The 15,718-nt window shown below is 43.4% G+C and overlaps 1 protein-coding gene across 1 annotated transcript in view; it reads right to left on the bottom strand.

The window, feature by feature from the left end:
* The window catches only part of LOC111669049 (ERC protein 2), a 147,464-nt gene that overhangs the window by 23,577 nt on the left and 108,169 nt on the right, over nucleotides 1-15,718 (bottom strand). Inside the window, exon 18 of the mRNA XM_087179000.1 lies at nucleotides 12,304-12,369. Within this exon, the coding sequence (XP_087035126.1) occupies nucleotides 12,343-12,369 (27 nt within the window). The 3' untranslated portion in view covers nucleotides 12,304-12,342. The remainder of the gene's footprint in view (nucleotides 1-12,303; nucleotides 12,370-15,718) is intronic.

Genomic DNA, 15,718 nt, shown 5'->3' with positions numbered 1-15,718 from the left:
ATCTCACATAAACAAATTACACAAATACTTTCTCCATAAAAGAGAGGGTGAGCCCTCTCTAACTGTGCAGTGAAACCTGAGCGGGGCCTTGTTTATGTGTGTGACAGAGTGTTTACATTGTCCTCTACTCCTATCCCTTCAGGTGGGGAGAACGCCAGGCCTCCGACAGCTCTGCTCCTGTCACACTACCTGTCTGTCTCTGGGATTTCTGTTATGGAGAACATGTGCCGGCTCTATATGTGTGAGTGTGTGTGTGTGTGTGTGTGTGTGTGTGTGTGTGCCTGTGTGTGACCGGGAAAGGCCAACCAGTGATCTATCCCCATTACAACCAGTTTAACCACTCAAGAGTGGTGAGTTCAAGGATGCAAGGCAAGGTAGGATGAGAGAAAAAAAAAAACATATGACGAATGGTCTGAATGAGTCTGAGGTGCTAACTGCCTGTGATTATGACTCTTCTATCTAACATCAGTCGTCACAAACATTACAAACCTTTCTTTGTCTTTTTTTTCTTAAACCTTTAATTTACCCAATATGTTTCCTAATACCAGCAAGACCTCACCTCACCTCCACTGCTGTACTGTTCTGCCTGGTAGCGGATTAAAGCAACAGTCAACCAAATACACCCACCATGCATTTCATTCGCTTAATCTTGTGGATTGATGTTGTCTTGTTCAAACTAGCTTAACATCAAGTCTCACCAACATCCAGGCAAATTCCAGAAAAAGGGCGAGATCGACCTTTTCATCCAGGAGGTACTGATTCTTCTGTTCGCCCGACTGCAGGGTGAACGAAAAACGAGCACCATCTGCACGGCTGGCAGCGAGTGCAAGGACAGGGTAAATAAAATGTCTGATAAAAACATGGATCAATTTCAAGTTGTGGAATGCTAATGTTAGCTGGCTAGCTTATGCCTGCAACCCTGCCCACACTATTTCCTGTCCCGCCCGCTGTTTGCCACAGCAAGCAAGTAAATTTCGGCATGTCAGTTCTGGTCTGACCGCGGCATAATACAACCGCAGCTTTCGAATGTTGGCCACTGAGCAGTAACACTATAGCTCAAGCAGAAGCCATTTACTCAGCCAACTTTTCCCAACAAGAGTAAGGGTTCAGTCCAACAACTTTCAAGTCACAAGACCCTTTGTTTAACCTTGAGGCTCTTCTTCAGTTTACAGAAACAATTGTAAGATGTAAAATTATTCACATATCACGCCAGATATCAAGTACAATAAGATTGCAATGGTTTGACACGACCGTCCAACCTGATTCTCAATCTTGACACCTAGAATGAGTGCGCCGTAAACTGTGATGCTGTTCTGAGATCAGCAGGAGGAGGACCACCCAGCAGTGGAGCTAATCCCATAGCTGCAGGGTTGAAGCTGCGCACACACTCTGACAGGCTGGGCCACTCCTGGAAGTGGAGCTAAAGTACAATAGCACCTATTGATGACTGGTGTTAGGTTTTATCCTGCCATGCTCGCCTCTGCTTTTAGTGAGAAAGAATAATCGAGCGAGCCTCTCTGGCCGAGTCCCCTCTCTCTCTCACACAGTTCACGTTTAGCCATAGATATTTATTACAGGCGGGTGACAGTGGTGCTTTGAAAGACCAGGGTGCGTGTCACAGGAAGATTAACATGGAGTATTCTGATTTCAAAAGTTAATGTCCTCATATTTTTAGGTCTTTTCGTGGCAATACTCGACAGAAGAAAGTATAGTCTTCCAAATCAAACCATCACAGCCAAATAATCAACAAGACGAAAAGCATAAGAGAACTCTACAAACCTGGTTACAAACTAAATCACACTTTGGTGGTACTGAAATAGGAGCAAGTATTGAAAACTGTATGGTATCAAATGTCTGGTCCGGTTTTGATCATATAGTTCCCGATATAAATAACATTTGCTGCTCTGCTCTATTTTCGTGTGGTTCTCTTGTGGAAGACATAACATGTCTCAGGAGACTTCCTGGTTAAATGTTAAAAAAAATATTTGGCAAATGTTTTTCTCTCACTGCTTGTGTTTAGAAAACATCGACATCTGATGGTTCTGGCTTGTTTTCTAAAGTGAGCAAAGGGTTTTGTATACAAACAAGTTAATATTTCTCAATGGTTTTCCTGTTGGTGCCGGTACCTAGTATGAAAAAATCTCAAAAACCACTCAGCTCTAGATACAAACCCCACTTCTAACTTGGTAAATCAACACCATGACTCGGTTTTGATAAGGCACATTGTAGCTGACCACTTAGCACCAAAGGTTGCTGTGGGCAACCCTTTCCCCGCCGAGCATCGCTTAGCTCAGCAGAAACACAGAACAGCCCACTGCTGGTTCTGTTTTAGCCCGTCAAACACACTCACATCAAACACAGAGCCAGCGGCGCTCTGCAACATATAGAGATGGAGAGAGAGAAGAAAAGAAACAGAGAATTGGAGAGGGAGTGACAGAGATGCACTGATTCAAAGCAACCCCCCAAAGTGGAAGCCCCCAGGATAAACAACCAATCAGAAAAGGATCGCTGTCTAGCCCAATCAGAACGCATTCCAATGAGAATCCTCTCCAGACCCAACCAACTAACCCCTGGAGGTATGCACAAAAAAAAAAAAAAAGAAGAAAAAATCAGACACATACACACAACGTGACCTAGATACACAGCAGCATCTTAACTAAGGCCCTGACCGTGTCTGGCCTCAGTACGACTAAAACCCAGGTCTGTGTTCAATCTACCCCCAGTCTCCATCCCCTCTCTCTACTGTAACTGTTCATCTCTTTGTACATCCTGGCAACACTAGTGCATACAGTATATGTGTGTGTGTCCATGTATGTTTGTTTGTGTGGTGGTGGTGGGGGTCCACAATTCCATTGCAGACAGATGGGCTTGGTTTCTGGGCTCATTCATGGCAAGGATACCCTTGTTTCAGAGAGAAAAGCAGGGAGGATAGTTGTGGGATGCGGGACAAAAAGATGTCAGTGTGTAAGTGTGTGTGTGTGTGTGTGTGTGTGTGTGCGCGCGTGTGCATGACTGTGTGTATCACTGTTTGTTGAGGAGACAGACTTCCTTTCGTCTGGAGTAACAAGAGGACGACATGCTAAGCAACAAGGGTGCAGGGATTTGCCAATGTGAGAGTGTGCGTGCACACAACTGTCTGCTAACACTACTTGTATGTGTGTGTGTGTGTGTGTGTGTGTGTGTGTGTGTGTGTTGCAGTTGTGTCTCTGCCAGGGTGTGTACAGGGTTGCATGAGAGTGTGTGGTTGTATAGATCCCCTCTTGGCAGCGGCAGTGTAAGATGAGGAGGGTCTTACATGGGCTTTAATCCTGTGCTGAATGTCATCGTACAAGTGTGGCTTTTCCACAAGCCCAGATAACAGCAAGAGAGAGAGAGAGAGAGAGAGAGAGAGAGAGAGAGAGAGAGAGAGAGAGAGAGAGAGAGACTTCTATTGCACATTTGTAAGTTGTATGCATGTGGGCATGCGAGCATAAGCGCATACATGTATGGGAGAGACACTGTTGTAAAGTAGCCTGACCCATCGGTTTGATTACAAGGATTACAGCAGTGACATACAGTAAGCCGCGAGGGACACACAGAGCAGCTACAGCACTAATCTGCTTGTCTGAGCTGATCTAGTGACAGAAAGAGAGGCCACATCCATTTCTAAGGTTTCACTGGAAAACACAACCTGGCTGAAAACACACCACACTGTCGGACTAACTTTCGCTCAGGCCAGGGGTTTATACACTTTTTTCTTTTAGCGTGGGGCCCAAATGAGAAGTTTATTCTGTAGCCTTAAGACTCAGGGGCTTTAAAACATTTTACTGCCCATGTCATATGGGTAGCCTGCAGCAATAGGGCAGTGACCCATTTTGGGATTCGAAGTTCAACAAACATTATGCAGGTTTGAAAAGGTCACTGATATAAAATGTCAGCGACTCTTCTTCTGAGGAAAAGAAAGCTATCATAACTAGTTACACTGCAAAACATCAATCATGGAGGGAAAGTGTTGCTGTTTTTTGACGAATGGCAACACAGTACATCCCGATTTTTACAGGCTCCCTTAGACACGGACGACCTTTGGGAAAGTGTTGGGCTAGCGTGAGAAATAAACTGCAGCCTACTGTTATACGAGGCCTAATTAGTGGTCAGCCCTTAATGGTGAGTGGCAGTCCAAAGGTTGTTGATGTTATTACAGTAGCTCCGTGATAGCCCGGGTTACTGTATGAAGCCTCTCCATTGACTCTGCACTGAGATGACTTTCAGTGGGAGGAAACAGGTAAATTCCTGTTAGTTTTCCTCTTCAATTCTACAAGGAGTGTCCGATAGCAGCTCTGGCATTTCGAGAATAGGGAAAGAAAACAGTGAAATTCCTTCTGCTATTACTTATTAAAATACATGTAGTGTTATTTCTCTACCACAGTGTTTCCGTGGGTGTCAATCTTGATCATAAACGTTTGCTTTCTATTAGGTGATTTAAGTGTAGGCTACGTATGTCTGTATTTGTGGGCAGAGAGGCATCAAATTCGCCGTATGTTGCGGGGTGTGACATCCTTTAAGTGAGTGGTGCAATATCAGTAGTGATCGAGTGTCACATCTAGTAAAGTCAGCAGGTGTGAGTCTTCTAGTTTGTAGCAACTGCCCCCTCCCTCTCCAACCCCCCGCCTCTGTCTCTCTGCCCCTGAATATCACTCTCTGCCTTGGAGCAGTGGCTACTTCTGTGATTGGCAGCCTAGGGGTGGGTCTATATGTTAAAAACACAGTTTGGGGAATAACAGAGGCCTTACCCAACACCCGAGGCTGTGTGGTATTTTTAGTGCTTTTAGTGTGTGTGTTTGTGTAGAGAGAGAGAGAGAGAGAGGGAGGGAGAGAGAGAGAGAGAGAGAGAGAGAGAGAGAGAGAGAGAGAGAGAGAGAGGGAGAGAGAGGGAGAGGAGAGCACAGGAAGTCTGAAGAAAATAACAGGTTTAAAGTGAAAAGGCTGTGATTCCCTTTTCTGTGTCTCTAAATCCCTCTACCTCCCTCCATCATTGAGTCTTTGTGGATGTTCAGACTTTCTCTTTGGGATGTAATCCAGCTTGAACAGGGGATCTGACCTCCAGAGCATCCTACTGAGAGGTCTCTTATACACAATGATTTTGCACTGTCTCTTTCTCTGTCACACACACACACACACACACACACACACACACACACACACACACACACACACATTCACATTCAAACGCTCAGAAGTACCTCCCCAGGTGCAAGTTTCTCCTGAGGGAAGTGCTTTTGTATGCTGCCATCTCCATAAGCTCACAAAACACCCTTATAATCCTGCCAGCCTCTCTTTCTCTCTCTGTCTTTCTTGATTTCTCTTTTACACGCACACACAACCGGCGAAAGCTTGCCAAAAATATTTAAACCCGTCAATCGGTTTTCCCAATTCGACCTCAACATCATGCATTTACACCACAATGTTTAAATCTGCATCTCTAACAGCAAACCACAAGAACACTTGCATGTGGCAATAGCATTTGAAGCAGTTGTGGCGATAACTGAGAGAGAGAGAGAGAGAAAGATTGAGAGAGAGAGAGAGAAAAAGGAGGGAACGAGTGGTGAAAAACAGCGGCAGCCAGCCCAAGGTGTACTGATTTATGACTGTGGGCTCGCTGTGCCATTATTGCACAGAGAGCAAAGCAGAGAGGAGTTTACAGACACAGACTGAATCACACCTGACATGTCCAGACAGAGAGGGAAGGATGAGGTGGTTCAGTACAAGTATTTCAGCTTACTGACGTCCTGTATCTATACTTTGAGTGTTTAAATAATAGTTTAAAAAGTCATGACATATAAATTTTCATGTGTAAGCCCAGCCAATCAGGACGAGCCCCCTTTTTTAATTTTTTAATTTTTTTTGCGGGTTAATGTTACTTGCAAACGGAGAGGATGTTTGAGATTATGAGCCTGAGCCAGAGAATTAGTGGTCATAAATGAGAAAGCACTAAAGCGTCATTTCAATTACATAACCAAGAAACAAAAGTAAGTGCTTATTGTCCTCTGGCAGATGTGTTTGTGCACTTGAACCAAAGGGGGAAAAAAAAGAAACCAACAAATGTCAAAGCTGCCCTCAACTGCCTACATGATCATGTGTTTTTAAAGAGCAGACCCATGCCTAAAAGTTAAACTAACAATGCCAGACCAGCACAATTTGGAAAAACACTTAACCACCACATTGTAGCATCATGCTTTAATAAAGCCGGTGAGGTCAGAGAACTCAGAAGAGGACACAAGCTCGACTGAAGATTATTTGTTGAACTGGAGATGTCAATAAAAGTCAGTACCTCCACAACCATACTGGAACTAAAGTGCTAATAAAATGAAATCCTTAAATAATAACAAAGCAAAACTCATTTTAAAAAGTGCAACTAAAATAACCTCGGGGCATTGGACAGCATGAGCTCATGACCCTACTATGCTTGCAAGAGGACGCAGACTCGGGCCACCATCAGCGGTCGTAGGATGAATCCCATTCCGGTCCCGGCTGGCTGGTTGGACGACAGAAAGGCCCGTCACTCTTAAAGAGACTGTCATACCATGTTACCATCATCTCCACGCTCAAGGTCAGGTCGGACAGCAGACCTGTTCGGGTCAGCTGAGTGAAGGCAGAGGTGGCGCTTATACAAGTAATGGGTTTCCCGCACAGGGCACACGCATGATGAGCACACACACACTCTTAATTTCCACTGCATGGATGAGCACTGATGAGTAGGGATTTAGCTGTGATAATAGAACTAGAATTACAAAACCTACCTTCATTCCTGCACATCTGCAGGCTTGCACGAGCGATTGCGTGTGCGTGTGCGTGTGTGTGTGTGTGTGTGTGTGTGTGTGTGTGTGTGGCCGGGTCTTGGCGTGTGTAATGAGTGTGTTGTGGGTGGGGAAAGGGAGCTTACCCAGACAAACTGACTTATGATCCGCACATCAGGTGTCTAACTGTCCTCTCCTTCACACAACTTCAAGAAAGCCACAAAAAAAAAAAAAAACATGAATTAACTTGTCTGCCTCACAATGATTGCCAGTCCTTCCATCTCTCCCCGCCTCACCCACCTCCCCCCTCCGCTGTCTCTGGGTGCTGTCTGTCTACAGCTTCACATGCTGACAGTGACAAAGCAACTCTATCGCTGCTCTTCATTTAACTACTTAAAGGTGATACTGTGCATGGCATTTAAACACTTATATGTCTTTGTCAAATCAATCATGATGCCACAGTCTGCAGACTGCAGTACACAAGTGAGACTGTGGTGGAGACAACTGGGATTGAGTTCCTCTCTCACAAGCCTGGTTTTCTAATTTGTGTAATTTATGCCAAATCCTTGTCTTACTCTGTTGCACAATATGACATTTTTATTTTATTTTTATTTTTCACATAAGTTTTTTAGGATTCAAGAACTACAGCCCCTGGTACTATTACATATACAGTAAGTGAGTTCTCAGAACCACTTATTTGTAAAAGCTACCACAGTGACTGTTTTGCTCGAGTCTCTGTACCCTTAAAGACGGAGAGCGGACCTCACATCTTCACAAGAAGAGGGCGGTTTAGAAAATAATTCCAGTGTTGTTTCAGGGTGCTGTGAAATAGATAACAACATGCAGCCCACTCAGATGTCTGTGCTCAGGTGTTGCTGAGTTATTGACTTCTCCCCACTCATGTTCAACCTCGTGGAACAACCTTTGACCTCACAGACTGATGATGCTGACAGCTGGCTGAGGGATGGCCTCCGTCAGACACCTCTACTGACCTCCGAGCTGCGGTTCACTGGCCGCCAAAAAAACACGTGGCACATCACGGCCACGCATGTGTGCAAGGACGTACGCAAACATGACCCAAATGTACACACAAGTGTGTACGTAACATGTGCACACACGTTTACGCAGAATCACGCATACACACACAGGTGGAAGTTGGGGATTGTGGGAACTGGCTCAATGGGCTGCTATAGACTACAGCATGGAATTTAATATGTATATACATACATACATATACATATAATACTGGAATTGAAAGGCATTTCCATGGCCTAAACAGAGGTTTTCTGTCTGTTCCAGAAAGTAAAAATGGACTTGGACCTTTTATATCAAACAAAAATGCAATTTCAAAACAAAAAGTGTGGAGTAATTGATAACTTCTTGTAACAAGCCAAACAGAACAGCAGATGTAGCAACTTAAGTTTAACGTACAACTGTAGTTTGCTTTTTTGATAATCAGTATCTGGCTAGAGACTTTACTCCAACTAATTCCATTTTCACACACAAACCTAATTCATGATGTAGAATACTGAAATAAGACTAAACCATTATTTCGGATTCACACCTTAATGTCTGGAGAATCCATAATTACACCAACGTATTCATTAATTAACACTTCCTGAGTTGTGTTAATAACATGGGGCAGATATTTCTTTAGGAAACTTGTAAAAATATGCGCCATCAGCTTGTAATAAACAACGCGTGGGATAATTGAGAGATTCAACAGGGCACACAGGGCAGAAAAAGTGGCAGGGCCTGCTCGACCATTTTAGATGCCGCGGGCAAACGTACCAATGATAATTCAGCCTGATACTTAAAACATTTTGTTTACTGTTAAAAGTAATGTGAACACAGTGACATTAAGAGCAGACACGTCTGAGCTCTAAACTGTTATGATCATAATTGAGAAACTGTACAGACACTGAAAGGTCACGTAATTTCCCACACAGACATCTTTTTTTTTTTTTTTGTTCCAATATCAAGTCTTATGTGAGAGTGAGTGTTTTGAGGTTTCATTACCAACCTGAGGATAAGGGAACACAAAGAAGAGTGATCTCACCTGCTGCAGGCAAAAACTGGTGTGATCTCAGCTGCAGAACTGTGGTTACAGAAAACTGACGTCAATTCCACCAGCCGATATTAGCTGTCATTTCTGCATTTATAGTCTGTACTCAGTTCAAGTTTCATATTAAGGATGTACAGATAGAACACTGGGTTTTTTTTTTTTAACCTTTTTTTAACCTAACAACAGTGAACTGCAGCCAGAAGGAAACATGCAGTTCCACACATGGTTGTGTGCGAATGTACTGTGATATAAACACCCACATACTGACTTTCATAAAAGTCCAAACTTACAGAAATCCATAAATCTACAGAAACGTGACGAAACCGGTATGGCTACATTTGTTTTGATAACCAAAAACAAATTTCAGAGAAAACCTCAGAGGAAAAAAAAAAAAAAGAAAAGCTTTCTTTCCTACATTTCATTTCAACACCAGCTCAGTATAAAGTGAGAAAAATAATGTTCGGTTTTAACAGGATAAATCCTGATTGAAACTTTTGTGTACATTCAACAGGATGAAAACCTCACAGAGGGCTTATCTGTGCAAAGCGTCCCTATCAGTTTTCCAGTTCCCCACAAAACTACTGACAGAAAATAGAGAGGCCACCGGGCGCCTCCCACAGTCAGCCGCTGGTGGGGGAATCTATCGTTTTGTCAACAAAATTCACTGTTTCCTGCCTGCTTTGCTTCCATGCTTGCTCTAGTTTGGGTTCATGAGTTACATAAGTTGTCAGGTCAGTTTTGGTAGCGAGGAGCCCTTGGACTCGAAGTTAGAACCAAACAGAAACAAGCAATTAAGAGTCAAGCACAAACAGTTCAGTTAAATTGTATTTTAGAATAAGTGGGATTGTGCTGTCCAATTTCAGTTTCCCACTGAACTTAGGCTCCTTTTTCTAGACCTGCTTAAGCCGTGCATACACAAGTTGGATACTTACTGGCATACACAATGCAGACATACAAACACTGTATTCAGTGCAAACACAGCATGGGCAAATGAAAGCCATCTTCTTGACTTGTTTTAACCTGAACAAGGCCTCACTCCTTCCTGCATGTGCACATGCATAAACACACACGCACTCACGCACGCACGCACGCACGCACGCACACACACACACACACACACACAGACACACAAGCACGCACGCACACACACACACGTACACAAACATATTTCTGTCCCCACTTGGAAAGCCTCTCAGCTTCTTTTCGCTTCATTCAGTACAAATAACTTCACGGTGGGATAAAAGCATAATGTTTCCAGAAAACCTCTTCCCCCCACTCTGCTTCACTCTTTTGGCCCCATGTTCTCCTTCACTTTTTCCTCCAACCCCCTTCTCTTGTGCTCTCTGTCCAAAAGGACATTCTTATTTCATTAGGACCGGGGTCTGGGAGGCCAAGAGGGTAAACAAAACCTCTGTAATCAACAGCAGGACATACACAACCACAATGAGCCAATCAGAGCCCAGTGTCCTTTTAGACAGAACCATGGCTAACCAATACAAATCCACACCTGGACGTTCAGAACTCAAACTTGCCAACTCGAACTCAGCACTTACGTTTGTATGGAATTCAAAATGCAGCCTAGCACTGGGAGCCAAGGCTAACCATAAGAAACACCAATCAAAGCTAGCATGCATGCCTGCAAAGACACTGATATACACACATGCACGCAGACACACAGATCCCCGGCTATTTGTCTATCGGTGCTGTCATCTCTGTTTGCTCATATTAGGGAGGGCTCACTCAGGGACAGGATATGGGGATTAGGTCTGGCCTTATTGTGCTGTAGCTACACACCGCTAAATGGCTCCCATCTGTTCTCCCATAGAGGATGGCTAATACACGTTAGCTGCGCTCGCGTTGTGCACTGCCAGAATAACAGCAGTGGATAGATGAGCAGCACTGATATCGCTAGCCACAACACCACTCTGCGCTAAAGGCTAATGTGCCTGGCTTATTCTATTAGATTGGGATAAGAAGCACTAATACACATGCACATACACACACACATGTGCATACACACACCATCATGATATCTGATTGGAGATACCGAAGCAGTAGGCTAGTCATGGGTCCAACTGTAGGTTTACCTTGAAGGAATAGACGCAAGAGGTGGAAAGAACGGGAGTTATGGAAAAAGATGGAGAGATGGAAAGAGAGGGAGAAAGAGGGCAGTGTGGTCTGTTTCATTATGGTGAATCCTGACACTACTGCATTCTCAGCACACATGGACTGGATTATAGGCTATGTGGGCTGCTCCAGCACTGTATAGCTCAGCAACGCTCTCTTGCACACACATACTCACATGCACATGCACATACACTTGCACTTGCACACACAAACATCATAGCTAAACACACTAAAGCTTTTCACTGCAGTAAGACAAACCATTTGCTCACACACGAGCTATAGGACTCTTAATCCCAAAAGCAGCGCTAGGGCAAAGTGCACAACTACTAAGTCATTGAGGTTAGAGACAGATTTTGCTTGTGATGGTCCACCTGTGGATTACTGGGGGAAAAGAATGAGATGCACTGGAAACTATGAGTATACCATGCTGCCTGGTTTTCTCTCTCACTCACACATAAATACATAAGCGCCCTTTCCTTCTCTCTTTCTCTATCTCTCTCGTCTCTCACATGTACATTTATACATCTCTGTCTCTCTCTGACTTGCTCACACTTCTATTAGTACCAAGCAAACCATAACCCTCCCTGCACAGAACTCTTTCCGCACATCTATGTTCAAAGACATCCTGAGTCTATGGGGGGGCTTCGATATAAAACCCGCAAAACAGGAATTATCCTTTATGACTCTGCATTCTTCATTTTATGCTTTTTCAGCTCACAGCCTTAAAAAAAAAAAAAGAAAGAAAAAAAGAAAAGGGAAAAAAAAAAAGTCTTCATGACTGTTCTGCGTTGTATTGTAATTAAATACCCCACACACTGGCACACACAACGGGGTGGGGTAGCGCGGTAAAACTTTACTACAACTGAAAAAGCGGGGCGTGGAGAGACAGACTCGTCCATCTCTGGTTTTTCTCACTGTGTCGTTTTTATCACCTCTGGGCCCTGGTATGCTTGCTTTAAGCTGCTGGGTTTGTATAGGTCTAATACCACACAGTTACCTATATAGCCACGGCACGACAACTATATGAGCACTGCACAGAAAGCCAGCCATAAACCTCTGAATCAACTGAGGCTCTTTAGTCGACTGAAATTCATAAGCAACTGGAAAAAGAGCCGGGTTCTTTTACACTCTATTCTGTCAGATTTGGGTAATGTTTTGGTTATTGTGGTATCATCAATGTTCCCAGCTAATGGTTTCTCGAGCCAATTGAACAAGCCTATTGTGTAGAAGATCATTAAAATATCTGGAGTAGATACACAGTACTACACTCCGGCATGGAGTACATAAAATAAAAAGTTAGTAAAGAAAGCTAGCAATAGCTGTGTAACAGAAACTTACTATGAACAAATGGATGCAGGGGTCCCATGGTGCTGCTCATCATGCCCATATTCCTTCTTCATCATCCTGTGAGAAGAACAGGGGAAATGTGATCAGTGTCACCATCCATCCATTAACCATCACTTTATATGATACACTTCATGTCAAAAGACAAGATGTCCAGTGTGTGGCAAAAGATGCCTTCCCTTTAAAACAAGCTATTTGCTGTACAAAGTCTGGCACAGTGGTTAAATCTTTACAAGTAGAGTCTCATTGCCCAGCCTTATAGTATTCCTAGTCCCCTGTGGCTTTTAATCAAAACAATCCCATTCATATTCCTCATTCCGAAAAGCTGTGTATGATATCATGAAATGCTTTCCTCAGTGTGAATGTTAGGAACCAATAACTAAACACACAAGGGGTTTCCTTGGGCTGAAACTGTGCAGACAAGAGCCCTGCTAACAGGAAGGCTAATTCACTCAGACACTAACATTACGATGGTTAGCATGAGCTGGCAGCCTACTGTAGCCAAGCCCTTGCCTACATAATGCTAAACTAAGCTCCGGCAAAGCAGAGTCTATCCTAACACTACACCAGGGAGAAAAAAAGGAGACTTGGCTGCAGTCCACAGTGGGTCTGGCTGGACTAAATGGTTGTGACAGGCTCGGTAAACTCAGTAGGCTACACCTAAGCAGCTAAGCTATAGATATAATGGCCTTTCAATGGAGCATGCTAGATGCTAAATGCTAACATGGATTGAATGGCTGTGACAGGCCCTGTAAACAGAGCCAGACCTATAACCACTCATTCTGCCAGGTTAAACACACACACACACACACACACTCAAAGAGGCACACACACATACACACAAACAAGCCAAATACCATGTGCTACTTCTCATAAACCTAAAGCAGGCAGCATGTAAAGGCTTAGAAAAAAAATAATAACAACCCAAAAGAAAAGGTTGTATAATTCTGTCTCTGATAAACACTTTATGTCTGTTTTCTATTTCCTTCCGAGGCTGCTGCCAAGTATCTGGCAGCGGTGCTGGCATGGCTAAATGAGAACAACATGAACGCAATATGCCCGTCAAAGTACACACACTCCATACTGAGACATAGACCTGAGGTGCATCTCAAGAGGCAAAATCCACTTCCTGTTCTTGTCTCCTCCAATTAGATTTCACCTGTACCTCTGACTAAGTTCATCACAGATTAAGTACAGCGAGTGTAGTTAGAGGATTGGGATGGACCCGCTAACTGTAGCAATGAGCTTTGAATGACATGTGGTTTGGATCCTTGAAAAACTTTGAAGTGCTCTTCTTGTGTTTGTGTTGTGTGTCCACTATTCCAGTGCAGTCATATGTGCTTATGCGTTTTAAATGTGCAATGGGTGTGCATGCAGTGTATGTGTATGTGTGTCTGAGCGCACGCAAATTCAAATGAAAAAAAAAAAAAAAAAGCATGTGTGGTCACTGTTATGTTATTCATGGCACTAGCTGTATCTTGGAAAGGCATTGCGGTCTACAGGGTGAGCCTGCAGACCTTCTTCATCATCATTATCATTATCATCATCAATCATCCTTCAAGTGGCGTTTCTGGACCCGGCAATGCACTGAACCACTGGCCTGGCCGCACTTGGATGTTACATTTGAAATGGGAAACATGGAGGGAGAGAGAAGGAACTGAAGGAAAGAATGAAAGAGACAGGGAGTAATGGAGAGAAAGAACATGGGCGGGAAGAAAACACACCAGGATGAAAAGTGGTGTTAAAGGGGTAAAAGAAGAGACGGAAGAGGGATGAGCGCAGTGGAGAGAGGAAGAGAGGAGGCAAAGTAATAGAAATAAAAGTAGAGATAGACAGAACAAAGTGTTCAAGATAAACAAATAGCGTAATTAATCACATTTAGATGAAAGAGGGAGATTAAAGGAGATGTGAAGTCCCGTGTTTGGAGAGAAAACAGTCTCACCTCAGGGACTTCAGGGACATCCAGACTGCGTGACCTGACACCCACCCCCCATCACCAGTGCACACACACAAACACACACACACACCTTGGACCTCTGCTGAACTTCCCCATGAGGTCAAAGATCAGATATGAGGAAAAGCCATGAGGAGTTTGGCTGACCTCTGTCAACAGGGTCTGTTGGTTGTTTTTAAAGCGTGTGTGTTTGACACAAGATCGGTTTGGTTGTAATTTGTGAACAGAAGGGGATGATGACACCTTGATACACATCTTTGTTTTGGACATTTTGTTCCTTCGCAAGTTATCTTTTATCAACGATTAAAACATATCTATTTTTAGCCCATTTTGAAATCTATTCGACTTTCATCTTTTCCCAAATGTTGCATGCAAGGTATGAACCATCACAGTTCCATTGAAAATTCAACTTTAATAAGAGTATAATTCAGCCAATTGGCATGGATTTATGAGTTATTTTGTTATTCCCTACATTCTTAACAAGATTTCCCGGCAATACTAATAATACTAATAATACTTTCGTTGGCTTTTTCAGTCACGCTTAAAAAGTTGAAATATCACTTGCAGAGAGCTACTGTTTCATATGTCAAACACTATAAACACCGCTGCAGTAAAACAGTGCTGTGTAGCCGTATTGAGGGAAAGATATTTATAAATGCAGAGTGAAGGGGAGTAATGTGTGATACTAAAAAATGACCCCCCGCAGCTCAGAGTTAAATACGAGGCGCACTGTGGTTACAAGTCTTCTGCGATACAACAGAACAATACTGAGACTTAATAGCTTGAAAATATTATTTTAGCAAGTCAGATGTAAAACATAACATAACATAACCTAATAACTACACGGCAAGACTTCAAAAGTCGTCCTTGTCAGATTACGAGGTGATTTCGAGGGTTAAGCTATGTTCCATGTCAGTGTCTGCACTCGAAACTTCTATATACCAAAGCGTATGAATGCCGTAAAATTAGATGTAGATTCATTCTACAGTTGAAAAGGATGCAAATGGGCACATAAATATACTCCACTGTAATCTATAACTCAAGTGTGTCTGAGGTTCTTGAGTGAAAAGTGTGCATATGGATGTCAATCAAGCCCAGGCCCTCACATTCTTTCAGGAATCAAAAACAGAGTCCTTCCATAGGCGTAAAAAGGCAGTGATCCGGTCCTCTTACATATTGCTGAGGTATGTGTGGGGTGATACATGGATATGACTGTGTCCTCGTGTGCATGGGCGTGTGCTTTGGAGATATTAAGGACAGGGAATCCCCGGTGCATGTTTGAGTCCAATTTAGGCAGCAGTTTCAGAAACATTTATAAAGTCTAGAAACATGTAATAGTGCATATCAAATAGAGCAGATGTGGGAATTTGGACTCAGCTGGAAATCCCCAAGGTATTTGTCTTAAACCACCGCATACACATACACAGATACTTCGTAGTTTGGAATCCCCCCCCC

This window comes from Seriola lalandi, unplaced genomic scaffold (genome assembly GCF_002814215.2).
Source record: "Seriola lalandi dorsalis isolate HSWRI2012SDOR001 ecotype SW California unplaced genomic scaffold, Sedor1 jcf7180002054767, whole genome shotgun sequence".
Taxonomy (NCBI): Eukaryota; Metazoa; Chordata; class Actinopteri; order Carangiformes; family Carangidae; genus Seriola; species Seriola lalandi.
The sequence above is the reverse complement of the archived record's forward strand: the minus strand, read 5'-3'. Positions and strand labels throughout refer to the sequence as shown.